General features: G+C 42.0%; 1 protein-coding gene across 1 annotated transcript in view; it reads right to left on the reverse strand.

Annotated features, from left to right (window-relative positions):
* The window catches only part of LOC145401061 (ankyrin repeat domain-containing protein 13D), a gene marked incomplete at its 5' end in the record, with an annotated part of 398,667 nt that overhangs the window by 236,359 nt on the left and 135,322 nt on the right, over positions 1–26,986 (reverse strand). The window contains one exon of the mRNA XM_080273433.1: positions 16,967–17,010. Coding sequence (XP_080129559.1) covers positions 16,967–17,010 — 44 coding nt within the window. The remainder of the gene's footprint in view (positions 1–16,966; positions 17,011–26,986) is intronic.

Here is a 26,986-nt window from a genome sequence, read left to right on the forward strand (position 1 = left end):
AACCTGGGGCGGATCATGGCCACTATCAATTTTTTCATCATTTCCTCATCCATATAATGAAATGCTACTCTTATGTTAGTCAAGAGTTTATAAGTCTCTCCAACTATCTTGTTAATGTGCTTTTCTGGTGACAAACTATCTTGGACCAGCACTCCCAAATCTTTCTCTTCTCTCCTTTTTGTGATTAATTCATTACCCAAAAAATAATTCAGTGATGGTCTCCTGGTACTTTTACCCATTTCCAATATTTTACATTACTGTACTTTACATTAAATTTCATTTCCCACTTCTGGCTCCAATTGTGTATCCTATCCAAATCCTCCTGCAGTATTTTACAATCCTCCTCAACCTCTATCTTCCTCAAGATCTTTACATCATCAGCAAACAGACTTGCATAACTGTTCACTCCATCTACCATATCATTTACGTAAATCAGGAACATTACTGGCGCCAACACTGAGCCTTGAGGGACTCCACTTGTTACTTCCCTCCATCCAGACATCTTTTCTTTTATTACTGTCCTCATTTGTCTGTCTCTCAAAAAGTCTCTCATCCATTCCAGAAGTTTCCCCTTTAGTCCTCCTATATATTCTAGTTTCCACATTAGTCTCTTATGAGGTACCTTGTCAATGGCCTTCTCTAAGCCTAAGTACACACAATCCACCCAAACATCTCTCTCCTGTACCACATCAATTGCTCTTGAGTAAAAGCTCAACAAGTTTGAAACACATGACCTTCCACTTCTGAATCCAAACTGACATTCAGCCAAAATATTCATCTCTTCCAGATATTTTATCCATCTGTCTTTCAGGATTCTCTCACACAATTTTGTGACCATGCTGGTTAGAGACACTGGTCTATAATTCAGGGGTTCTTCCCTGTTTCCTCCCTTGTAAATTGGTACCACATTTGCCCTCTTCCATTCTTGTGGCACTTTCCCCTCTTCCAGTGAGCATACAATTAAGCTGTGAATTTTATCCGCCAGTTGTTCTCTGCATTCCTTCAGTACCCAATTAGAAATTCCATCAGGTCCTGGGGCTTTCCTTACATCTTGAGTTTCCAGTAATTTATACACTTCCTGTACCTCCACTTTTATATCTTTCATCACCGGAACATTTCTAATCACTCCCTCCCCTTCCACAAGCTCCTTTTCTTTAGTGAAAACTGACTGGAAACGTTTGTTCATTATTTCTGCTTGCATTACCGCATCCTTAAAGACCTCTCCTTCTACTTTCAGCTTGGTGATTCCTTCCTTTTGTTTCAGTTTGCCATTAACAAATCTATAAAACAGTTTGGGTTCATCCTTGCATTTGTCTATTATACCTTTTTCAAAATTCCTTTCTTCTTCTCTACGTATTCTTGTGTATTCATTTCTTGTTCTTTTATATTCTTCCTTTGTTCTGTCGTTACCTCTCTTTCTCCAATTGTTCCACGCCTTATCTCTCTCTTTTTTTGCTATCATACACCTTCTATTAAACCACTCCTTTTTCCTGTTTTCTTTCCCTCTTACTCTTGGTACAAATTTTTCCACTCCCAAATTATAGAGGTCTAGAAAGATATCTCACTTCCTCTGAATCTCTCTTGTTTCTCTGAATTTTTTCCAATCCGCATTTTCAAAAAAGTTTCTCAATCCTGTAAAATTTGCTTTCCCAAAGTTGTATCTTCCCTGTCTATGAAGCTCGTCTCTTGGCTCGACGTTTCCTATTAACATCTGGAACTCAATGACCACGTGATCACCTTTTTCCAAAGGACAGAGATATTCCAATGATTCTATTACATCGGGTTCTTTGGTGAACAGTAAATCTAACCTTGCTGGTGTGTCCTCACCTCGAAACTGTGTCTCTTCTTTGACCCATTGCGTCATCACATTATTCATTATTATATTTAATAACATAGTGCCCCACGAATCCTCGCCGCCTTCCGAGTACCATTCCTCCCAGTTCACCTCTTTACAATTAAAGTCACCCACCAAAATTATATTATTGCTTTTCTCAATTATTTTTTGCAAGTAGCTAGCCATATCTGACAACATCTCATGGTATTCGTCATTCTTCCATGCTCTCGTCTTTGGGGGAACATACACTACCGCCATATCTCCCTTAACATTCTCTCCAGTTTCTAATTTCATATATATCACTTCAGCCCTGCCTTCTCCCATTTCCACAGTATCTACATTTATGTTGTTCTTCACTGCTATCATCACTCCTCCTCCCTTTTTTTCTTTTCTGTCTTTTCTCCACAGTTTGTATTTACCATCTCCCAAATGAACATCAATATCTTCTCTTAATTTGGTCTCTACAAAGCACATGACATCAGGTTCATGTTCTCTTAAGAAATCATTAATTTCGATCCTTGTTGATATGAAACCATCAACATTAGTATATATCACCTTCAAATTATTTTTGACATTATTAATACCCTCTTCTCTCCTACTCTCTGTCCGTACCACTTCCTCAACTTCTGATCTTTCACAACCATCCTCCTTAGTTTCCTTCACTTCTATTTCCTTAAATACCATTTCCTTACTTTCATATCCAATACTCTCCAAAAAAAAGTATTACATTCTTCCTCTGTCCTCTTATCATTTTTTTCCTTTACTTCTTCCTTTAATGATTTTAAAACTTCTCTTTCTTCTTCATTCAGATCTTTTCTTATTATAATATTTTCCATCCCCGCCTCTTTGCTTAATTTCCAGGTCACTTTGTGTGTGTGTTTGTGTGTGTGTAATTCACCGGTTCGGTCAGGATCACTTGATGGTCGTGATCGTCAGCTTTTACCCTCCCGGAAGGGAGCTGAGAGCTCATATAGTCCGATCACACAAGCACACACCCGTCCCCTTGCTCCAGGGGGACAGTAACCACCCACTTCGTCAGTGAAACTTTTCGCAACCTGAGCGAGGCGCGAACTCCCGTCCACCAGTTGGCAAGCAAGAACGTTACCACTGCACCAGCGAGCGGTGTGTGTGTGTGTGTGTGTGTGTGTGTGTGTGTGTGTGTGTGTGTGTGTGTGTGTGTGTGTGTGTGTGTCTTAGTGCATGCAAAGCGTGCACCCAACACATGAGGCCTGAGGTGGCCATTGTCAACATTTCTGTTTCACTGTCCATGCCATAATGCATTAACATCTTGCTGCAGCATGTTGATGGTTATATTATATGCTTTTTACATATCCTAGTGTTCTATGTTTGCATCAGTAATGGGACTAAGATGTTACGCATCAAATCAGCCAGAGATGTAAATGACAGTCAAGAATGAGGGGTGGGGGGGTTGGGGTATGGGGGATGGTTGGGAACTAGGGTAGAGGCAGGTGGGGCTTCTTTTGTCCCCCCTTCCCTCTTCCCTGGGTACACAGAGGTAGGAAGGGGGCACGCTTGGACAGAAATTAGTGATCGTGAGTGTACATATTTCTAATGTTTTCAGAGATCCCTCCTAAGTCAAAAAAAAAAAAAAAAAGTCTGAAAGACCCTTGGTCCCCTGCCATTCGGATTACAGGACTTTTACTGTATATACATTTTAACGAAGAATGAAGACTAATAGAAAAAAGTTAAAGGATAATAAGTTACTACATTTGGCGGTAGGTAGTGGCAACCATCATCCACTCACTTGATGTACTGTCGCCTGCTTCTTCCTTCACATATATCATTCTCTTTCTGTGTCTGCCCTCCTCTCTTCCTATTTCTCCCAACTTTCCTGTCACTTTTTATTACTCTTCTGTCTTTTTCAGGTGGCTTTACACTGAGTGACAAGCCTAATGGTTTCCTGTAAACCACGAAACCATTTACATTGCTGGGTGGTAACGAACCCATATGTGTTCCCTACGTGTCAACAAGTAGGTTGGGGGAGGAGTTAGTGCCCTTCCCTGCAGAACAACTAACTCAAAGACGACAGTCACCCGTGACTATAGATAGATGGATGGTTTCCGCTTCCAGCTCTTGCACAAGAGAAAGTAATCATTATGCAAAAGCCATGCCACTGATGGAACATGATCAGAGTATGCTGCGCGTGTGCGTGTGTGCTCTGATCAGTTTATTGCCTGACTTGCACGTTCATACCTGTCCGCCACAGCTCCTTGACAGAAAACTACCATCCAGGTACTGTTTTTGTTTCAAGATTCATTTTATCTACAATAATATAATACCTAAGTTATGATCTAAATATTCGGTATGTTTTGGTTCCACCATTTTACCATTTATGACAGTGACCAGGTGTGGGATATGAAGATATATTTAAAAACAAAACAAAAATCATCCCAGGCTTAGTTTACCCCTAAAATGGTATAGGAAATAAGTGCTGAAAGACTTATAAATGTCTAGGGCCACTAGGTAAAACATTTATTTATATTCCACTGATACTCAGCCAATTCTGATATGATTCCGATTATTGGATAATTTTCCTCTTCCAGTAGATACCGATATTAGTCGGCTTTTGCACGCCAATATACAGCAATAGGGGTCCCCTCTAAAAAAAATTCCTCATTTCATGCGCATCTGTGGAAGCTAACCATGCTATTTTAAGTTTTCCGTATTAAACCAATTTCTCATTTTACTAAATATTTTGAGTGTCTACCAACTAAAGGCAATTAGTACTAAAGTAACGCATGTTGGATGCAACCTGTTTCTGAAGGGTGACACACAAATTTCTGACAAATATTCTGTATATATTTTTCTGTAGCATTAAGGGGAGTGGACACCAGCAGGGACCGATTTTTGACTGACAAAGGGATTTTGCAAAAGTTACCCCATAAAATAGCTTGAGTATCAGTCGTTTTCTGTAAAAATTTGACAGCCGTACAACAATTCTTTCCTTTTCAAAAAAAAATATTTTGTAATTTCAATTTTGAACTTCCCTGCAGAAATCTCCATTTTCTATGCAATATATAATATGACCACTTTTTTCCCAATTTTTTTCCTTTTTTTTTTTGTAAAAAAATTATGTCATACACCTGGCAATGAGAGTGTGAGTGTGTGGAGGGTGGCAGTGAGGCAGGGAAATGCCAGAGATAATATGACACTGGGAGAGGTGAGACGTGCCAGCCTTGGTCTCAACCTGTTCTCAGTCTGCGCTAATCTTGGCCATTTCTCATCATTTTTGCACAATTTTTGAAGATGAGGCAACCGTCTAAGAAGCTACCGCAACATCAGAAAGTAGCAGAGAAGAATTTGATGCCATTTTGAGGGGAGAAAAATGTGTTGGGATCAGCAGTTCTTTCTCCACCATCGCCACCTCCTCTCTCACCTGCCCCCTGCACTGCCACCTCACCTGACAACCCCCAATCTTCTACGTCTTTTTCTCCAACTTTGTCTTCTCCAACATCCTCTACCTCTTCATAACCATCCCTAATCCTAACTCACAAAATAAAAAAAAGTACCTAAGCTGTTTCTAATCGTACAGACACTGCAAGTAAACAAAAAATGAGTGGTATCTCAGAACTAAACTTATTGTCCTTTGGAGTGATGTAACTCCATTAGTTCTGAGCATAAGACAAAAAGCAAAATACCTACAGAAGAGGAATGAAAGAGGAACATTTTGTGCATATATTTTTTTCAGAGACTGACAAACATAACTGTAATGATTTTTTGCACATGGCAAAAAGGGAGTAAAATTTGGGATAAATACATAGGCATTTTGGGATTTTTTTTGTTCTGCAATGGTGAAGAATATTAAAAAACTTTTAGGGCAATTTATTAATGAGGGTTTTATTACTAAACCTACCAAAAATCATACAGATCAGATGAACACACTTCCCCTGGTTTCCTATTTCTTGCATCTTCCTTTTTTATACGTATTATGCATATATTATTTTTTTTCTGTAAAAACTAATCAACCAAATTTACTCAAACTCTGCAATGTTATTGCTCATATACAGTAACAAAACATAAAAAAAAATCAGACAAATATAGGAAAAACAAATGTACCATCATAAGTAACAACAGTCCACTCCCCTTAAGATGGTTGGAAACATGATGCCAAGGGAGGGGAAAGCTTATAATATAGCATGGATAAGTGAAAATGAAGGAGCAAGGATAGCTTGAAGCACAGACTGATCGGATCCAACACTAAACAGGTCCCTACTGCTGCCAGTTTTTTTCCCATGCACCACACCTGGCAGGCTGAGAAATGCATTTCTCACACACAAACTCTTATGCATAAGGTGCTGAAACAGCCAATTCTGATTGCTGTTGAGCTTAAGGAAGTACATCTGAGATTCCAGCAGATCGGTCACTCTGCATAATTCAGAACTGCCTCAAGAAAAAATGGCACATTCTATTAAGAAAACCTGCTGTAAAACTTCTTGAAAGTTCTATGAAGCACATGTGGCTTGATTTTGCCAAGATGAATCATCATTTTACACAAGAACAGTTTTGTAATAAAATGTTTTCTAACTAGTCTTCCTCTTAATGAATCCAGTCAATGCAGAGAAGCATGTCATGACTGGTGAGGGCCAGTTATCCTGACTCGCAATTCACTGTTATGACTGTCACACATTCTGATAAATGTCATGGTATGGGGGGGTGGTTGGGTTCATCAGTGCTGCTGCCTGAGGTGGACTGTAATTTTTCCAATAATCAAGCAATGAACAGCAATCATTACCAATAGGTGTTAGATCCAACTGAGAACTCATGGAAGCATATAAAAATTTGATTGGGATTAAGTGACATGAAAACAATCTTACAATTATGTATGGTAAGTTGGATGACAGGATATCCTCAGAAGGACCAAGAAGATTGAAATGACTGAAATGATTTGGACATGTTGAAAGGACTGACAAGGATAGATGGGTGAGATGATATAGTAACACCTCAAAATGCGATGAGGTTGTCAAGTGAAAACTCACTGCATAACAGTTTATTGTATATATAACGAGGTTGAAAAAACATGGGGTCAATGGGGATACATTGGGGGTCAAGGGCTGCTTAACCTAAAGTCTAAAAAACCTTACCCTTTTGGGTTTAAACCTGGCATCCTCAGTAACACCATGTTTTCAACTAGAGGTAGCATCCTTTCCAGCATGATTTCCATTTCAAAAACTTCAGTATTTCACACCAAAAAATCACTACAGTTAGTACTGCAAACTGCACGATTCCACTGCTGTTCCTCCATCACTTGCTCCCTCTGATCTCCTCAGGACTCACATAAAAAATTTCTTCAACTGATGTATTTTCTGCCATCACTGGCCTCAAAACTAACCAGGCATATAGGCCTGAATGGGGTCCCTCCTGATGTCCTCAAGAACTGTGTTTCCGTGCTTACACCCTGCCTAGGTAAACTCTTTCGCCTTTGTACCTTTGTCTGTCAACTTGTACCTTTCCTTCTTGCTGGAAGTATGCTCTCATTCAGCCAGTCCTAAAGAAGGGTGACCATTCCCAGCCCTCTAACTATCACCCAATTGCTTTAACATCCTATGTCTCAAAAGTTTTTGAGTCTATTCCTAACAGAATTTAAAGCATCTTTCCTATCACAACCTTCTTTTGATCGTCAGTATGGGTTTCACAGGGGACGCTCCACAGGTGATCTTCTTATGTACATTTCAGACTCCTGCTCATCCTCCTTTCAGGATTTTGGCAAATGCTTCGCCATTGCACTTGACATCTCTAAGGCTTCCAATCAAGTCTGGCATAAATATTTAATTTTCAAGTTGCCCTCTAACGGTTTCTATCCTTCTATCTGTGCCTTCATCTCTAGCTTCCTTTCTGGTCATTCTATTGCTGCTGTTGTACACAGCCACTGTTCTTCTTCTAGAGCTATCAATAATGGAGTTCCTCAAGGCCCTGTCCTATCACCAACTCTCTTCCTTTTATTCATCGATGACCTTTTAAGCTGTTCATCTAACCCTATCCACTCATACACTGATGACTCCACCCTTCACCTTTCCATTCACTTCCTGCAGTGTCTACCTCAGCAGTTACTGCAACAAACAAGGGACAAGGCTATGGCACACCTAAAGTCTCACTTGGCTCATATCTCTTATTGGAGTTGATGTAATATTATTGTTTTTAATACATCAAAAACTCAGTTCTTACATATTTCAACCTGACAAACTCTTCTGCAGAAGTATCCTCAAATTTTTAACAATATCCAACTCAATCCTGCATCATCTTTAAACATACTTGGGGCTTCATTCACTATGGATTTATCTTAGATCATAGTACCTCTCTTGTAATAACTGCTTCCAAGATATTGGGTGTGCCTTCTTTACTCCTGCACAGTTGTTGACTCTAAACATGGGTTTTATTTGCCATGTAGAGGGCAACTCTCATGTGCGGTGAGGCTCCACACATACAACTCTTCTCAACAAGGTGGAGTCAATGGTTTTTTGTTTTATTAACTCTCCTCCTCTCACTGGTCCCCTTCAACCTCTGTCTCTTCACCGCACTATTGCAATTTTATCTTGTTTCTATCACTACTTCAATGGCCACTTCTCCTCAGAACTGTCTGCCTGCATCCCTCCACCATTACTACAGAAGGCGCATAGCACCTGTATAGCAGCAAATTCTCATCCCATTTCTGTCCAACACTCAAGTGCAAAAGCTAACCATTACTCCCAGCCCTTCATGTATGCAACAGGTCAACTCTGGTACTGTTTCCCTCTGTCTGTATTTCCTAATGCCTATGATCTTCAGTCTTTTACACACAAAGTGCCCAAGCATCTTGAAATGAACGGATCTTGAATTTGGTTCTCAGTTATCTTGTTTTTGTTTTTCTTGGAAGGAACAACTTGCAGTCTCCTAGCCTTTGGTTCCTTCTTCCATGTATTAAAAAAAAAAAAAAAAAATGCATTGTTACCTGGCAATAGCATGGCATTTCAATGACCTGACATGCACGAAACTAAACGGAATATAGATGACAATAGTGAATGTAAACATTACGCAGCCATCTTAGCTGTCTGACTATCGGCTTGTGTGGGAGGCACCGTGGATGCACCAGATTGTCGTAAGTGGCCACCACACTTTTCGTATCGTGAATTTCGCCATCGTTACAGCTAATCTGGGTATAACTTTTTAATTTATCATTCTATTGATTTACTGCATACCAAACTGACATATACCAAGGCCTGACTGTATAGCAATACTGAGATACTGGGATGTTAATGGAGAGGTAGACCAAGAAAGACTTGGAAAAAGGTGGTGATTACTTACCTCAAATCAAGAAGTATTACAGCATTGTACTAAACAACTGGCACAGAGCAAAACAAGGTGGATGAGTCTTTTCAGGTGAACTCACCTGATCCATGCCATATGAAAAACACATGGAACACATATGTAAGACAAAAACTGGTTAAAATGATGGTGAAATTAAATATGGCGACCCCTCTAACTATGCAGGTTTCATTTGTGATTTTCACCATTTACGAGGAGAGAGACCCCTACCCTGATTCATGTTAGGCAGGAAAGAATCTGGTTTGCACGGAAAATCCCAGAATCGCCCCCCCCCCCTAAAATATTGGGCAAAAACTTTGTGGAGTTCAAGGCCTAGCCTTATCCCCTGACAGGTTAGAGGCACTGCTCATTCCACCTCCTCTAGCCCCTCAGCTTCAGATACATCCCTCCCCGACACCCAAGCATCATTCCATCCCGATCATGGTAAGTGATCATTGCTTATTTACTACACTGTACACTCTAATTAACCCTTAGTTATGCCCTGTAATGTTCCCAGAGGTTGTATGTTTACTACAATAAAATATTAGGTATGATCTGGGGAGGAGGGGGAAATATTCAAGAGGGGCAAAAGGGAAACTTTGGGAAAATTTTTGGATTTCACCCTACCAATTAGCCTTATACCATGAGTTTCCATGGTACCATTTGCATGATTTGATTTCCATGGAAAAATTCTGATACATTAGTCATGTAACTGGAGGGGTCATTGTACTATGTATCATCATCGCAGAAACTATGTAATGAGGTAAAGTCTTGAGACTCAGCATATGGACCTACAGTACTGTGCTTAAGAGACCTAGAAAAATCCACATTATGACATATTAAGGAGATATTAAAACTAAAGGATGATGAAAAAATATTAGGCATAAAGGCCTCATGGGGTTCCTCCTACTGATTTCAAGAACTGTGCTTCCATGCTGATGCCCTGCCTAGGTATGCTCTTACTCTTGTCTGTCACTTTGTACCCCTCCTTCTTGCTGTAAGTTTGCCTTTATTCAGGTTTCCCTGAAGGATTTTCATCTGAGGGACAGTTGGGGTTTCTTGCTCACATGATGCCACTCAGGGCTGAGTAAGGCTGGTCATCTTTGCCTTAACTATCAGGACTGAGTAGACTAGCACTGGGCCCCTAGGCTTCTGTTTGCATGAGGCAAAATGGGACTAGCTGATGGATGGAAGGATGGAATGAATTGATGAATGGGATGTGGCTGAATGTCTCTTTCTACGGATGCCTCCAAAGAGGTCAGCCATTGTAACAATCACAATCACTCCTGGGAATGGAAAAAAACACACACACACACACACACACACACACACACACACACACACACATACAATGCATTAATGCTACAACATGAGATTTTGAACTACTAAATTCTACTGATATTTCTGGACATACCCTGTAGATTTAAAAAAGGAAATAAATGCATAATGCAGTACAACACTACTGTACTATCTACAGTCACAGGTGAAATCACAAGAGCAGCTACTGGCAAGACAATGAACTACTGTACAGTACTTGAGAGTCCTCAATACTGTACTGTAATCATAACAGAATCATCAAATTATCCGTCCATCCATCCATCATCAAATCCTATGTTGCCCCATGAGAAACTTGGGAGCCCGGGGCTAGGCAAGTTCTTCCTGACATTTAAGATGAGAGTGACCAGCCTCACTCATCCCTAAGTGGCATTACATGAGCAAAAAATCCCAACTATCTCTCGAAGACAAACCTGCAAAGGCTCAATCTGATTGGAGCACCTTAATTACCCACTAAACCACCAGGTGCCAAAAAATGGTTATATAGTTACCACCCAGCATAGTAAATGGTTTCCTGGTGTACAGGAAACCATTTGGCTTGTCAATCACTGTAAAGTCACCCACAGGCAGAAGGAAGGGGAAAGAATGAAGGAAAAAAGACAGTAGAGGAAGTGCAGGGTCACCCACAGGCAAAAGGAAGAGGAAAGAATGAATGAAAAAAAGACAGAAGAGGACGGAAGGAAGAGAGGAAAGGGCAGATACCCAAAACAGCACTACATCGAGTGAGTGGATGGTAAGCGCCCCCACCTACAACATATGATAATCCTATTATTAGCCTAGGGTAAAGAATATTTGGATTTTACCCCCTGAACATTTTCCTTCCACAAAAATGTCTCTACTGCCAAATGCCTTAATCCCGGAAGGGGTGGCCAAAGATGGAATGCCTTTAACCTCTAAAGTACTAAGCTCGACGACTGATGTTTTTTCACAACGTTTTAAATGGACAAGGAACGTCGATCGTGCAACTTCCACAAAAAATTACACAGCTGTGGTGTAGATGGTTTCTGACCAATCAGAACTAAGTGTTGGACATGCAGGAGGGAGGATCCAGGCCCGTACCCAAGGCCTGGGGGGTGTATCCCCCATCCCCCTCTCGCCAAGTCCCTCTACCCCACTACATTGTTACTACCCTACCTCCCTCTGTTCTCACCACCACCACCACCCCTCCCACACCCTCCTAATGCATCCTCCACCCCTCAGATGTGCATCCCCCAATGTCCCCCCCCCCCAAGTTATATGGGGGGAGGGTATTTCCCCCCCTACCGTCCCTCCACGTCCCTGTACTCCACTGGGGCCCTTCCTTTGTGTCTGGTAAAAGTTTCCTCCCACCCCTCCATCCCGGTACACCCCCTCCTGGCCTTACTACCCTCCACCCCCTAGCACTGAGTATCTTTAACCCCCCAGCCTCGAATATTTTGTGTAATTTTTACACTTTATGGTGCGTGTTTTGAATCATTATCTGTACTTTATTCGTGTCTATGCATACAGATATGTACACCACAATTACTTTATGTTTTATTTTTTTTGGAGGGGGGGGATTCTTGTTACCTGCCTACTTTACCTGCCTATGGATGTAACTGTGTACCAGTCAAAGATTATAGCGTGTTTTCTTCCTTCTTATGTATTTCTTTGTACGTTTTATATGTCCGAACATATGGTAACCCTCCTTATCACTTGCTTATAGTTTCAACTCTACCTGTGGGAAAAGTAAATAAATATACTATAAGCTATCTGGCTGTTACAATTAATATTTATTTATATTGTACCTTTTTTTCAGACATAAATTTTTACCTGTCTTTATTCGAAACCTACTCGAAAAAGACATTTTATTTTACCGAGTCAGATCTGACAGCTCGGAGGGGAGGGGAGGGAGGAAGGGAAAGGGGGGAGGGGATGGTAGGTTAGGTGAGGGGAGAGGAGGGAAGAGGAGAGAAGGGGAGGGGAGGGGAGGGGAGGGAGGGGAGGGGAGGGGTGAGAAGGGGAGGGTAATTTTTACTATTTATCATATTTTGGGGGAATTTGTGACCATTTTATTTTTTTCTAAGCACTTTACAATGGTTTATAACATCTATACAGATAAAAAAATATTGATTTTAGTGATTTTTGTATGTATTTTTGGGAAGAAAACAGGTGCGAGCGGCGTATTTTCTTTCTTGCCTGGGTCGCGACGGGTAACTATTATCAACTTTGACAGGCTATAGCTCAGTAACTATTGGGTCTATGAGGGTTGGGTTTGCATTTTCAGGTGTGTAAATTCAAGCTCTATAAGTCGGGCATAAAACTTTTAACCTTGGAGAAAGTTGAAAAACAGACCTGTTTTCGTGTCCTCGGGGGTTGTCGAGGCTGGAGAATTGCGTACCAGAGGGGTTAAGTCCTCCATTTTCCACCATCAGGCTGCCCTCCCTCCATCATACACTACCCACATGCATATACCTTTCCATCCTAGCCCTCCACTTCATCCTCAGTTTCCTTTTTTCCCTCCACCTCAATCATATTGGCTCTCCTAATTAATCTCATTCTCCATCCACTCCACATGGCTAAACCACCTCAAGTTACTTCTCCAAACACATGAAAGGGTGACTTCACAATTCTGTACTACAGTATATTCTCATCCCACCATCCCACAGGTGGCCAGAAATGCTGATATTCTCGTTTCGTTTCATTTTCGTTTCGTTTTTAAAGGCTCCAACATGCTTGCATGTCGGCCTTGGTCACCTAATGGCGGCTCTATACGCTGCACAATCCATTGCAGCCTCCCTGTCAGTCCCTTAACCTTAAGGTAACACTTAATGACCTCATCCCATGTCTTTCTCAGTCTATCCCTCATAACCCCACCCCCAATATTAACACTTCTCACCTTCCTCACCCAATTATCATCCCCCATCCTCTCCACATGTCCAAACCACCTCAATCTACCTCTCCTCATCACAACACCAATACACTCCAGTCCCATCCTACCTCTCAACTCTTCCATTGTAAACCCAGCCCCTCCAGGCCTTGGACGCAGGGACAAACTGCACATCCGCCTAATCATTGTCATTTCTGTACGTCTGAGCCGGCGAATATCTTCCTCCTTCACTGCCCAGGTCTCACTGACATACAGCATAACACTCCTAACACATGCTGCATACAAAGACCCCTTAGCACGTAGGGAGAGCCCTCTCAATGTCAGGAGAGGCAACAGCTCCCTGAACTTCTTCCAACCACTTCTCACCCTGGCCACAGAGCTACTGTAGCTCCAGCCCCACCTCCAGCACACAACATGTCTCCCAGATAACAAAACTCTTCCACACACTCAAGAGATTCACCAGCAAGTTCAATCCTTTCACGTCTGACAATCTCCACCAGCTCACCCCGGCACGCCGTACACATAAAATCAGCATTATCTCACAGTCTACCTCTGACACCACTACATCTCTTATGCACCCATTTATCACACACACCGCACAAGATGGAATTACTTCCCACGCCCTTGTGGCAAACTGCACATGGCCACTCTCCCTCATCCTTGACAGTACCACCACCAACCCTAGATATCATCACTTTTGTTTTATCTGCATTTACCCTTAAACCCTTTTGCCCCATACCATCTCTCCACTTCCTAAACCTTTCCTCCGCCTCCCTTTCATTCTCTGCAATCAACACCAAATCATCAGCATACAACAACTCCCACGGGAGTCCGTTTCTAAAGTCACGTGAAAGGGCTTCAAGTACCATGATAAACAACATGGGACTCAAGACTGACCCCTGATGCACACTAACATTCACGGAAAACTCATCACTCAAGTCTCCATTCACTCTCACCTGGGTGTGAGCACCCACATACATGGCCATAACCACCCTAACCAGCCACTCCTCCAAGCCAAGCTTTCTCATTGCCCACTTCACCACCTCTCTAGGGACTCTGTCAAAGGCCTTTTCCAAATCAACAAAAACAAAATAAAGATCCCTTCTCCTACCAATATATTTTTCCTGAAGCTGTCGAACAATGAATATGGCATCAGTGGTATCCCTACCTGGCATAAACCCAAACTGCATCTCATCGATATTCACTCTTTCTCTAATCATACCTTCTAAAACTCTCTCCATTACTTTCATTATCTGATCTAAAAGCTTTATACCTCTATAATTTCCTCTTTCCAGGGCATCACCCTTCCCTTTATACACATTTACAATTACACTCTTCAGCCAATCATCTGGGACAACACACTCATAAATAATCCTATTTATCAGGTCAGTGACTAAACTCACCCCTATATCGCCTGAGGCCTTCAACATTTCGGCAGTCAACCCAGACACACCTGCTGCCTTCCCCACCCTCATCCTGCCTATTGCCTCACTCACAGTAGCAGTATCAATCAAAGGCCAAGGGCCAGACACTGGATCTGCTGGCTCCAAACCTTCCCTGTCCCAGTCAAACTCCTCATTCAACAACCTGTTATAATGCTCTCTCCATGCATCTTTAATATCCTCACTGTTCACCATTACCCTTCCTTCATCATTCTTCACACACTGCTCACCTATGATATCCCGATTATCCCTCTTCAACTGACCTGCCACCCTAAATATATTTTTCATTTCCCTATGATTTAGGTTATCAAGTAATTGTCTCTGTGACTCAGACTTTACCCTGTATACCTCTCTTCTAGCCCTACGCTTGGCAGCCAAATATTCCTCTTTGCTACCACCCTTCTTCCATTTCCGGAAAAGCCTTCTTTTCTCCTTAATTGCAGCTTCTACACCCTCATCCCACCACCAAGTTACTTTATGTCTTGGTGGTCCTCTTGTCCAGCCACATGTTACATCAGTAACTCTCAAGAAATTGTTCTTGAGGGCTCTGTACTGTTCATTAACGCCTCTGTCTGCAGCTCCCTGTTCAGCCACCACTCTCCTCAACTCGCTATAGAAGGCATCCCTTACTACTTTGTTTTTCAGCTTCCATATTTTCCTCCTAGGTACATAAGTCCTCTTTTTCATCACTTGTTCTTTAAGCACCATATCACAAATCAATAGTTTGTGCTGCTGCACACACTCCTCACTTCCTATAACTTTAACATCCCTCACTAACCTCCTATCGGCCCTCCTAACCAGAAAATAATCCATCTGACTGCTATTTCCCCCAGACTCATACGTAATTAACCTACTGTCTCTTTTCCTAAAATACGTGTTGCACACAATCATGTCCGTTGCCTCCCTAAACTCTAGTATCCTTTCCTCTTCTGCATTCCTTAGACCATACGCACATCCGCCATGCACTCCTTCATAACCTTGTGCTGCTTCACCTACATGACCATTTCAGTCCCCTCCCAAAATCACTATCTCATCATCCCGCATACCACCCACTACACCTATTAAATCATCCCAAAATCTATCTTTCTCTGATTCATCCAATCCTGCCCGTGGAGCATATGCTGATATAATCGCAGCTATCTTTCTTCCCAACAGAATTTTCACTATCAATATCCTATCGCTTACTCTCAAAACATTCATAACATATTCCACCCATTTCCCTGCAACCATCGCACCAACACCTCCATATCCGTCTGTCCCCCCCTGCCAAAACAACTCATAGCAACAGTCCTTCCCAACAATCTTCCTGGCTGATCCACCCCTGTACCGGACTTCCTGCAAACACGCCACATCCACCCACCTCTACTGAATGCCTCAACGACTTCCCCTGCTCTTCCCCTCAAACTTCCCACATTTCATGAACCCACCCTCATCCCCACGGGTGATGTACTGTCCTCAGGCTTCCTTTGAAACTTATTTTGTTTTGTCATCTTCAGACACAGCACAGGTCCCACTCACTGCACAGTCCCAGGTCCAGGCAATGGATCTGGGACCCCTAGCCCACCAGCTTACCAGTGGCTGTGGTAGTGGCCTCGGGGCACCCTGCCAGGACAGCTGCAGGGACACCCTCCAAGCGCATCTTGGCACTGCAACTATCCCGCCATTATACACCCACTGATAGGGCAGCCTCCTGGGGCGCTACTCCCAGGTTTGGGCCCCTCTCTATTGGGCGGCAGCGGCAGCCTGGGAACTGCAATGCCCTGTACCCTCTAGCACAGGCCCGAGCCCCATCTCGCCCTGGACCCACGATCTATGCTGGCGGAACCCCCACCACGCATCCCCCAAGAAGTCTGCCACTAGGTAGCGGGGGCAAAGTTTTCTGGCCGCATGCCCTTGCTGGCGCCAACCCCTGTAACGTAGTGGGATACGTTGTGTGAAATGTAAAGTGCATGTGGTGTAGTGCATAGATAGTTAGAGGAAATGTTTGGGAGAGTATGCTGGTCTACTCTCCATGTTACTGTCACACTGAAAAGGTCAGCAAAGGGGGATGGTTAGATAGCTAGTGAAACAGGAGCTCCAGCTCTCCCTATCACCAGCATTCCCATTCCCCTCGGGAGTACTACCCTGTTCGTCCCGTGCTGTAATGAAATAAACATTGTCATTCTGACAATGTTTATTTCATTACAGATATTTCAAAGTTTTTCTCACCTGTCTTGAGTCATGATCTACTTCCATCATTGTGGCTCCATCAACTGAAAATGAGAAATAACTGTCATGAAACAAAATAACAACAAACTGTACATAACAACCTCAGTATCCTTATCCTATTTTCTGTTACTATAAACCCTCTATACAGTACAATGAACTACAGTAATAAGAGGGAAGGGTGCAGACTCATTAAATCTGAAAGTTTGTTACATCTGATGTTGATAATCACATTACAGTACCCTTACTTTATCGAGCCCTGGTACTATATCGCATTTCAGATTTATCACACAACTCTGAGCCCACCAAATTTTTCTTGGTTATACCTAACTAGGGTTCATAAATGGGATGCATCACGTGGCCGTTCTGAACCGCCAGCAACACACGTGGTGGCTCACAATACATCAAGGTAGATGGATATGAGCAGAACCAAAAGCAGGCAACTAGCTACACAAGTTACAGGTAACACAAAGGAGACAGCCTGGTGGCGTCAGCCTGGTGTCATCCGCATGCGTTTACATAAGCATTTTACTATTTTCCCCAGATGCTACAGGTACAGTGTACTAAGATTTTTTTTTTTTTTTTTTTTTTTTTTTTTTTTAATGAAAAGAGAAAGTGAGATGCAAAGATGGAAATCAGTTGAACCAAAAACAGGTGACTAACTGCAAAAGTTATGTGGCACATAGAAGACAGCCTGGGCCAATGTATCTGCATGCATATTTACATAATCGTTTTATTTTCCACAAAAGGACCTATACGCAATAAGATAAATGGTATTGTTATTTGTTATACGTGAGAGTGAGCTGCATATATGGATGCGAGTACAATTAAAAGCAGGCAACAAAATATGAAAAGTTACATAACACAAAGAGGGCAGCCTGGTAACATCACCCTCGCACCATCTGTGTGCATGTTTAGGTAAGCATTTTATTACATTATATATTCTGCTAAAGGACCTATAGGCATTAAGAATATTTTATTCACTAAAAGTGAATGAGATATATTGATGAACACAAGTAAAACTGAAAGCTGTATAAGATTGAAATTCTGGGCCAAGTTAATGTAAAATAGATGTAATTCTCATTTACGGTACAAGTCTTTCTCAACTTATGTACTTAATTGGCTCCTACAGCTCTTATGTAAGTCAGATTTTTATGTAAGTCTGTCAGACCAAATACACATGTCACATCACTCTTTCTCTCCCCTCTCTCTGCTCTCTTAATGATGTCCACTTTCATTTCCATCATTACAGTGTATTGTATTTTGCTGCTGCTCTCACTACTACCACTACTCTTTCATTTCTGAGACATGTTGAGGGTCAAAATAATGAAAAACACAACCATGTACCTCCTGCTACAACAATAATTACATGTGTACCAACAAAGCAAACTGAGAGGATGGATGCACACAGATGCCACCTGGTGTAAGACTAATGAAGTAAGACTTGGCATACATTTTATATACAGTACAGAAGGCAGAATACATATTTTTTTATTTTTTACCTTTGAAATTTCTTTTTGAGTACTGTATCTCTGAATTCAGGTCAGTAAAGGAATACCTGTACTAGAATGTAATACCGTATTTACTGTCCAAAATGTGTCTAAATTCCTACCTGGGGGGGAAGGGGGGACTTTGGATTCATCATACCAGGCTTTCCCCTAATTACAGTAGTTCAAGACAGTGAGGGTTTACACTATAATCCACATTCATTATACTGTATACCTACACAAGTTTGTTCTATCATTATGATAAACAAACTATTCAACTATTTTACAGAAGGTAATACTGCCATCAAATACATAAGAACAGTTACAATGAGTTATGCAGGAAGTGGTGTAATTAATCAGTTTCTGCTAACTCAGAATACAGTGGGTTCTCAGGTAGGGCACCATTTTGTGGCGTGAATACAAGTTATGCTGTAAGTAAAACTGTGCCCCCTCTCACAAGTGAAGCAGCTTGGCTTGATCCAAGCATAATGACACTCAGGATGGGTGTAGTGTAGACTGTAGTAGTAGTCATCTCTGTCTGTCTGTCTCATGGATATACATTTGTGTGTGTATTTACCAAGTTGTACTTACCTAGTTGTGATATACAGGAAATGAGCTACATTCGTGTGGTCCCGTCTCTGTTTCTCAATGAATCAAATTTTGCTTTGAACTCATTTAAATATTTAGACTGGATGATCTCTTTGTCCAGGCTATTCCACGGGTCTATGCATCAATATAAAAATCTATATTTTCTGATACCCTTCAAGCAACTTGGCTTTTTCATTTTCATTACATGTCCATTTGTTACTCTCCCACCCCAAACAAACAGATCTTTTCTGTCAGTTTTATCAACTCCCATCATGGCCCTGAACAAAGCAATCAAGTAGCTCCTCTCTCTCCTTTCTTCTAAGGAAGGAAGATCCAGCTTTTCCAGCCTCTCTGTGTACGACAGATCTGCCAGGCTAGGGGCCACCTTGGTTGCTGTTCTTTGTATTCTCTCAATCTTGTTTATATCCTTCTTTTTGCATGGGGACCACACTATTGCCACATATTCCAACTTGGGGCGGATCATGGCCACTATCACTTTTCTCATCATCTCATCCATGCAATGAAATGCTACTCTTACGTTAGTCAAGAGATAGTGCATCTCTCTAACTATCTCGTTAATGTGTTTTTCAGGCGACAAACTATCCTGGACCAGCATTCCCAAGTCTTTCTCTTCTCTCGCTTTTGTGACTGGTTCATTACCCACCAAATAATTCAGTGATGGCCTCTTGGTACTTTTGCTCATTTCCAATATTTTACATTTTTTTGTCTTGAATTCACACAGGGGTGTGTGATGTCTCCATGGCTGTTTAATATATATATGGATGGGGTTGTAAAGGAGGTGCAAGGTAGGGCAGTGGATGTGGGGCTAGCCCTAATGAATGAGGGTGAGATTTGGAAGCTTCCAGTTGCTGTTGCTGATGATACAGTATTGTTGAGTGAAGATGAATGGGAGTTGCAAGGTTTGGTGAATGAATTTGGGACAGTGTGCAGGAGGAGGAAGCTGAAAGTTAATGTAAACAAAAGTAAAGTTATGGTGTTTGAGAGGAATGAAGTCACAGAGTGTGCAGTGATGTTGGATGGTGAGGATATGGAGAATGTGAGTGCATTCAAGTACTTGGGTAGTGTGATGAGTAAGGATGGAACTTTGGGGCATGAAGTACGTGAGAGGGTACAGCAGGGAAGGAAGGTTGTTGGTACACTGAAAGCAGTGATGAGAAATAGGGAGGTGGGTATGGAAGTTAAGAAGTCACTGCATGATGATATTGTGATCCCTACCCTGACGTATGGAAGCGAGGCGTGGACCTTGCTAGAGGGGAACAAGTCAAGAGTGAGAGCAGTGGAAATGAGTTACTTGAGAGGAGCATGTGGAGTGACGTGGAGGGACAGGTTGACGAATGAAGAAGTGAAGGAATGTTGTGGAGTAGATGTGGATGTGGTTGAGAAGATTAGGAGAAATACACTGAGGTGGTTTGGACATGTGGAGAGAATGGAGAATGAAAGACTGACTAAGAGGGTGTATGTAGGTGAGGTGGAGGATGGGAGAGGGAGGGGTAGACCGAGGATGAGGTGGAGGGATGGAGTTGAGAGGTATATGAGGGAGAGGGGGGTGAGTTGGGGGGAGGGTAGTCAAATGGTGGGTGACAGAGTGACTTAGAGGCGTTTTGTCTGCGGCCACCCTTTGCGGGATTAGGGCGTCGGGCTATAGATAGATAGATAGATAGATAGATAGAATTTCATTTCCCACATCCAGCTCCAATCATGAATGCTACCCATGTACTCCTGCAGCATTTTACAGTCTTCCTTAACTTCTACTCTCCTCAAGATCTTTACATCATCAGCAAACAGACTTGCATAACTGTTCATTCCATCTACCATATCGTTTACATAAATCAGGAACATTACTGGCGCTAACACTGAGCGCTGTGGGACACCACTTGTTACTTCCCTCCATCCAAACATCCTATCCTTTATTACTGTCCTCATTTGTCTGTCTCTCAAGAAGTCTCTCATCCATTCCAGGAGGTTTCCCTTCAGTCCTCCTATACGCTCTAGTCTTCACATTATTCTCTTACGGGGTACCTTGTCGAAGGCCTTCTCCTAAGCTAAATACACACAATCCACCCAACCATCTCTCTCCTGTACCACGTCAATTGCTCATGAGTAAAAGCTCACCAAGTTGGAAACACATGACCTTCCACTTCTGAATCCAAACTGACATTCTGTCAAAATATTCATCTCTTCCAGATATTTTATCCATCTGTCTTTCAGGATTCTTTCACACAATTTTGCGACCATGCTGGTTAGATACACTGGTCTATAATTCAGGGGTTCTTCCCTGTTTCCTCCCTTATAAATTGGTACCACATTTGCCCTCTTCCAATCTTGTGGCACTTTCCCCTCTTCCAGAGAACACACAATTAAACTGTGAATTTTATCCGCCAGTTGTTCTCTGGATTCCTTCAGTACCCAATTAGAAATTCCATCAGCTCCTGGGGCTTTCCTTACATCTTGAGTTTCCAGTAATTTATACACTTCCTGTACCTCCACTTTTATATCTTTTATCACCAGTACATTTCTAATCACTCCCTCCCCTTCCACAAGCTCCTTTTCATTAGTGAAAACTGACTGGAAACATTTGTTCATTCTTTCTGCTTGCATTGCCGCATCCTTATAGACCTCTCCTTCTACTTTCAGTTTGGTGATTCCTTCCTTTTTTTTCAGTTTGCCATTAACAAATCTATAAAATAGTTTGGGTTCATCCTTGCATTTGTCTATTACACCTTTTTCAAAATTCCTTTCCACCTCTTTAAGTATTCTTGTGTATTCATTTCTAGTTCTTTTCTGTTCTTCCTTTGTTCTGTTATTACCTCTCTATTTCCAATAGTTCCACGCCATGTCTCTCTCTTTTTTTGTTATCATACACCTTCTATTAAACCACTCCTTTTTCCTGTTTTCTTTCCCTCTAACTCTTGGTACAAATTTTTCCACTCCCAAATTATAGAGGTCTAGAAAGATATCCCACTTCCTCTGTATCTCTCTTGTTTCTCTGAATTTTCTCCAATCTGCATTTTCAGAAAAGTTTCTCAATCCTTTAAAATTTGCTTTCCCAAAGTTGTATCTTCCCTGTCTATGAAGCTTGTCTCTTGGCTCAACGTTCCCTATTAACATCTGGAACTCAATGACCACATGTTCACTTTTTCCTAAAGGACAGAGATATTTCAATGATTCTATTACATCGGGTTCTTTGGTAAACAGTAAATCTAACCTTGCTGGTGTGTCCTCACCTCGAAACCGTGTCTCTTCTTTGACCTATTGCGTCATCACATTATTCATTATTATATTTAATAACATAGTGCCCCACGAATCCTCGCCGCCTCCCGAGTACCATTCCTCCCAGTTCACCTCTTTACAGTTAAAGTCACCCACCAAAATTATATTATTGCTTTTCTCAATTATTTTTTGTAAATAGCTAGCCATATCTGACAACATCTCCTGGTATTCGTCATCCTTCCGTGCTCTCGTCTTAGGGAGAACATACACTACCGCCATATCTCTCTTAACATTCTCTCCAGTTTCTAATTTCATATATATCACTTCAGCCTTGCCTTCTCCCATTTCCACGGTATCTACATTTATACTGTTCTTCACTGCTATCATTACTCCTCCTCCCGTTTTTTCTTTTCTGTCTTTTCTCCACAGTTTGTATTTACCATCTCCCAAATGAACATCAATATCTTCTCTTAATTTGGTCTCTACAAAGCACAAGACATCATGTTCATGTTCTCTGAAGAAATCGTTAATTTCGAGCCTTGTCAATATGAAACCATCAACATTAGTATATATCACCTTCAAATTATTTTTGATGTTTTTTATACCCTCTTCTCTCCTACTCTCCGTCAGTACCACTTCCTCAACTTCTGATCTTTCACAGCCATCCTCCTTAGTTTCCTTCACTTTTATTTCCTTAAATACCACTTCCTTACTTTCATATCTATTACTCTCCAAAAAAATTTATTACATTCTTCCTCTGTCATCTTATCATTTTTTTCCTTTACTTCTTCCTTCAATGATTTTAAAACTTCTCTTTCTTCTTCCTTCAAATCTTTTCTTATTATAATATTTTCCATCCCTGCCTCTTTGCTTAATTTCCCGGTCACTTTAAGTATATCATTTACTATACTTTCTGATGTAAACTTGACTCTCATTGGTCTTGTTTCCCATTTCTTATAAGGCCCTGTCCTCCTTACTTCCTCAATTTCTTTTACTCACTTGTCTCCTTCGGGGTCAATCTTGCCTAATATTCCTCTCACCAGGTTCATGTCTCTCTCGAGTCTCACGAACCTAACCTTTTCTTCCTCTTCCCTGTTTCCAAATATTACCACACATCTGGTCCTTTCTACAGTTTCTCTCACTATTTTCTCTTTTTTCTTCAGTATTTTCACTACATTTTCTTCCATTTTTTTTCTTGTTAATTTCCCATTCTTTCTGGATGATTTCTCTTAAGCTGACCACTTCTTTCTGTTCTTCTTCTACGTGGAGCCAGGGCTGGGCACAGCAGGGGTCACGGGCCTGAAAAAGCTGTCAATCGTTGATTGACGCAAGGAATGACGATTCTGACAATTAATGATGCACTGCCTGAAAGCATGCACTTCCTCCACAAATCCCAAAGGTCCCATCTCCCTGTCGCCGTCCGGGTGTTCCAGGTAGTCCAGAACGAACTCCAGGTGTTCCCGGAGTGTGCTCAGCTTGGGGATGACATAAGCAGTGTCATGCTGAGAGCAGTCCGCATCATCGTCGCCGTCCTTGTTGGAATCTTCAAGCTGGGTACTGACACCTGCAACTGAAGATGCAATCTCGATATCAGACAGGGTCTGATACCCAGGATCGCCCTCGTCATCATCCAACCACTCACGCACTTCGTCCACATCAACATCGTCGCCGTGCGCACATAGATGTGCATGGTAGTCATCCACGTCAAAACCTAGGAAATCGTGCTCCACATCCGTTCCGAGAAGCAGACGAGACCAACCATTTTCTAGAGTCTTGACAGGGACTTCCTTCCATGCACTGGCCCAGTTGTAAATGGCAGACTTGATGTTGTAGCGGCAAAGGTTTTCCAAAGTTCGCTGGCCTCACGTGTCCCGTCCCTCCCTGCACTCGTCCTCGTCCTCGAGAACAACCATCACCTCGTCCAGGAACTTCCGTCGGTATAGCCGCTTCGTTGCCACGATCACTCCTTGGTCCATTGGTTGGATGAGAGCAGTAGTATTAGGTGGCACAAACATGCACCTAATGCAGCCATTCTCAGCCACCAAGTCCTTGTCACACGGATGGGCAGGTGCATTGTTGAGGAGAAGGAGGGCCTTTACCTGGGGGATTCCCAGTTTCTCCGTCTGGGAATGGATGACCTCCTTGACGAAATGGCGGTGGAACCAGTCTTTGAAGATGTGGCCTGTGAACCATGCCTTCAAGGAATGGTACCAAACGATAGGAAGGACATCCAACACCCCACAAAGACACCGAGGCTGCTTTGCACGGCCAACAATAACGGGGTTAAGCCGGTGCATGCCATTAGCATTAGCACAACACAAAGCAGATATCCTTTGCTTGGAGAGCTTGCGGCCAGGTACACGCTTCTCCGTCTCCTCGGCTAGAGTGTTCGTAGGCAAAGAGCGATAGAATAAACCAGTTTCGTCAGCATTGTAGACTTAACCGAGAGTGAGGCCCTCCCTGTCGATCAAGCCCTTCACCTTGTGCCAAAACTCCTCTATTCCATCCTCGTTAGCATCCAAAGCTTCGCCATGAGACATACGGTTGGTAAGGCCATGTCGTAACTTGAACGCGAAGAGCCAACCCTCGGATGCCTTGAAGTCTAGGGAGTTGTGAATCCTTGCGAACTTCTCAGCAGCAGCCTTCAGCTCTGTACCACACACCATCACACCAGCAGCACGTTGCTGTCGATATCAAATCAACGTGGAGCGGTCGACTTCAGCATACTTGGGAGTAAACATCATCTTCCTCTCCATGTTGCGTTTGCTTTTCGACGAGAAGTCAGCCGTGTATTGCATGAGTTTGTCTCGGGATCTCTTAATATCAAACTAAGTAGATCGGGCCAGGTTGAACTCACGAAGGATGCGTGACCACTTTCTCCAATATCTCCCGTTTTTTCTCCAGAGTCAAAACCACTCTCTTCCTCTTCTCAGGCGGCGGGACCATTATCACACACACAAAGGAGAGGCACGAGAGCAGGAGAGCCTGCAGCAGGTAAGGCACCACCACAAAAGCGAGCATGTGGGATGCTATGACGACGATCGTGCACTCACGACAACAGATAGGCGGTAAGTGGGGAGGATGCAGGGGCGCTCTAGCGGACGTCGGAGGCATGACGCACCAAAACAAAGCTGCCCCGCACCGCATGCGCCAAGTTCAAATTACAGGTGGAAGAAAGTCGGATTTTTTTCAAATTTTTTGCGGTTTTCGGACCATTTTGGGAGTATTGGATCCCGGGACAATAGTGTCCAGTAAGTGGGGATGTCCGGAAAGTGGGCGTCTGGATAGTACGGGGATTACTGTATTTAGTTACAATATCTTTTTCGTATTTCCTTTCTTCTTCTCTCTGCACCCTTACATATTCATTTCTTACCTGGTTGTACTCCTCCTAAGCCCTTTCACTATACCTTTTTCTCACTTTATTCCATACTCTTTTTCTTGCCTCTTGTGCTATTCCACATCTGTTGTAAAACTATTCTTTCTTCCTTTCCACAGCTGCAAAAAATTTTGGGACATATTTCCTAATTCTTGTTTTATATACTTCTATCAAAAACTCATAACTCTCATCAACATTTGTGATCATATTCATTTTACTCCAGTCTACATTTTGGAAAATGTTCCTCAGGGATGCAAAGTTTGTCTTCCCATAACTGAATCTATTTTCTCTGTGTTTTTCATCTCTTTCTCCTTCCCTTACTCCCGTTACTTCCATCTTAATAACCAGATGATCACTTTTACCAAAGGGCATTGGTAGGTAATATTCTTCACATCATTTGGATCCTTAGCAAATACTAAGTCGAGCCTTGATGGTTCGTCGTCGCCCCTAATTCTTGTATTTCCTTTAATTGGGTTAACATGTTTTCCATTACCAATTCCATTAATTTATTTCCCCATGATTCCTCATTGTTCCCAGCATCCATACTTTCCCATTCAACTTCTCTACAGTTAACATCTCCCATTATTACTCCTCTATTTCTTCGTTCAATTACCATCTTTAGTTTGGTAACAGATTCTCTTATTAACTGTTCGTAATCTTCTTTTGTCCATGTCCTAGTTTTGCAGGGCATATAAAATACTATTACATCTGTTTTTTCTCCATAGGTGTCCTCTATTTCAATTCCAAAAAGTTCAGTCACAGTGTTTTCGGTTTCTATATTTTTTGCTCTTAAGTCATTACGGGTATCAACATTTCGGGGCAATTTAGTCTCCGCCAAGCAAACAATTTCAGGTTTCTTTTCATTTATATAGTCTCCAATTTCCCCTTTTTTAGATATTAACCCAAGATATTGATTGTGATTGGTAGTCAAGGGTAATTTAAGTAAATCAACCATGACAGTGTCCCAAGGTTGTCTAGGTACAGGATATTGTCCTATAGGTGCAGGAGATAACGTGTAACCTTTATGTTTTGCACATGACTCGCATCTGTCTATGTGATTATGTATGTCTTTGCATAACATTACCATACATGATACTTAGATTTACTGCCTTGATTTTATCTTTACTCATTCTACCCTTTTCCGTATTCATATCCATCCTTCTTGTTTCCTTCACTTCTAGTTCTTCACCTACCACTTCCTTACTTTCACATCCATCACTCTCAAAAAAAAAGTTTTACATTCTTCCTCTGACTTCTTGTCATTTTTTTCCTTTACTTGTTCCTTCAAAGATTTTAAAACTTATCTTTCTTCTTCATTCAGATCTTTTCTTACTATAATAT

Source organism: Coenobita brevimanus, chromosome 54 (assembly GCF_032717465.1).
Source record: "Coenobita brevimanus isolate Jiangsu-jjx chromosome 54, ASM3271746v2, whole genome shotgun sequence".
Classification (NCBI taxonomy): Eukaryota; Metazoa; Arthropoda; class Malacostraca; order Decapoda; family Coenobitidae; genus Coenobita; species Coenobita brevimanus.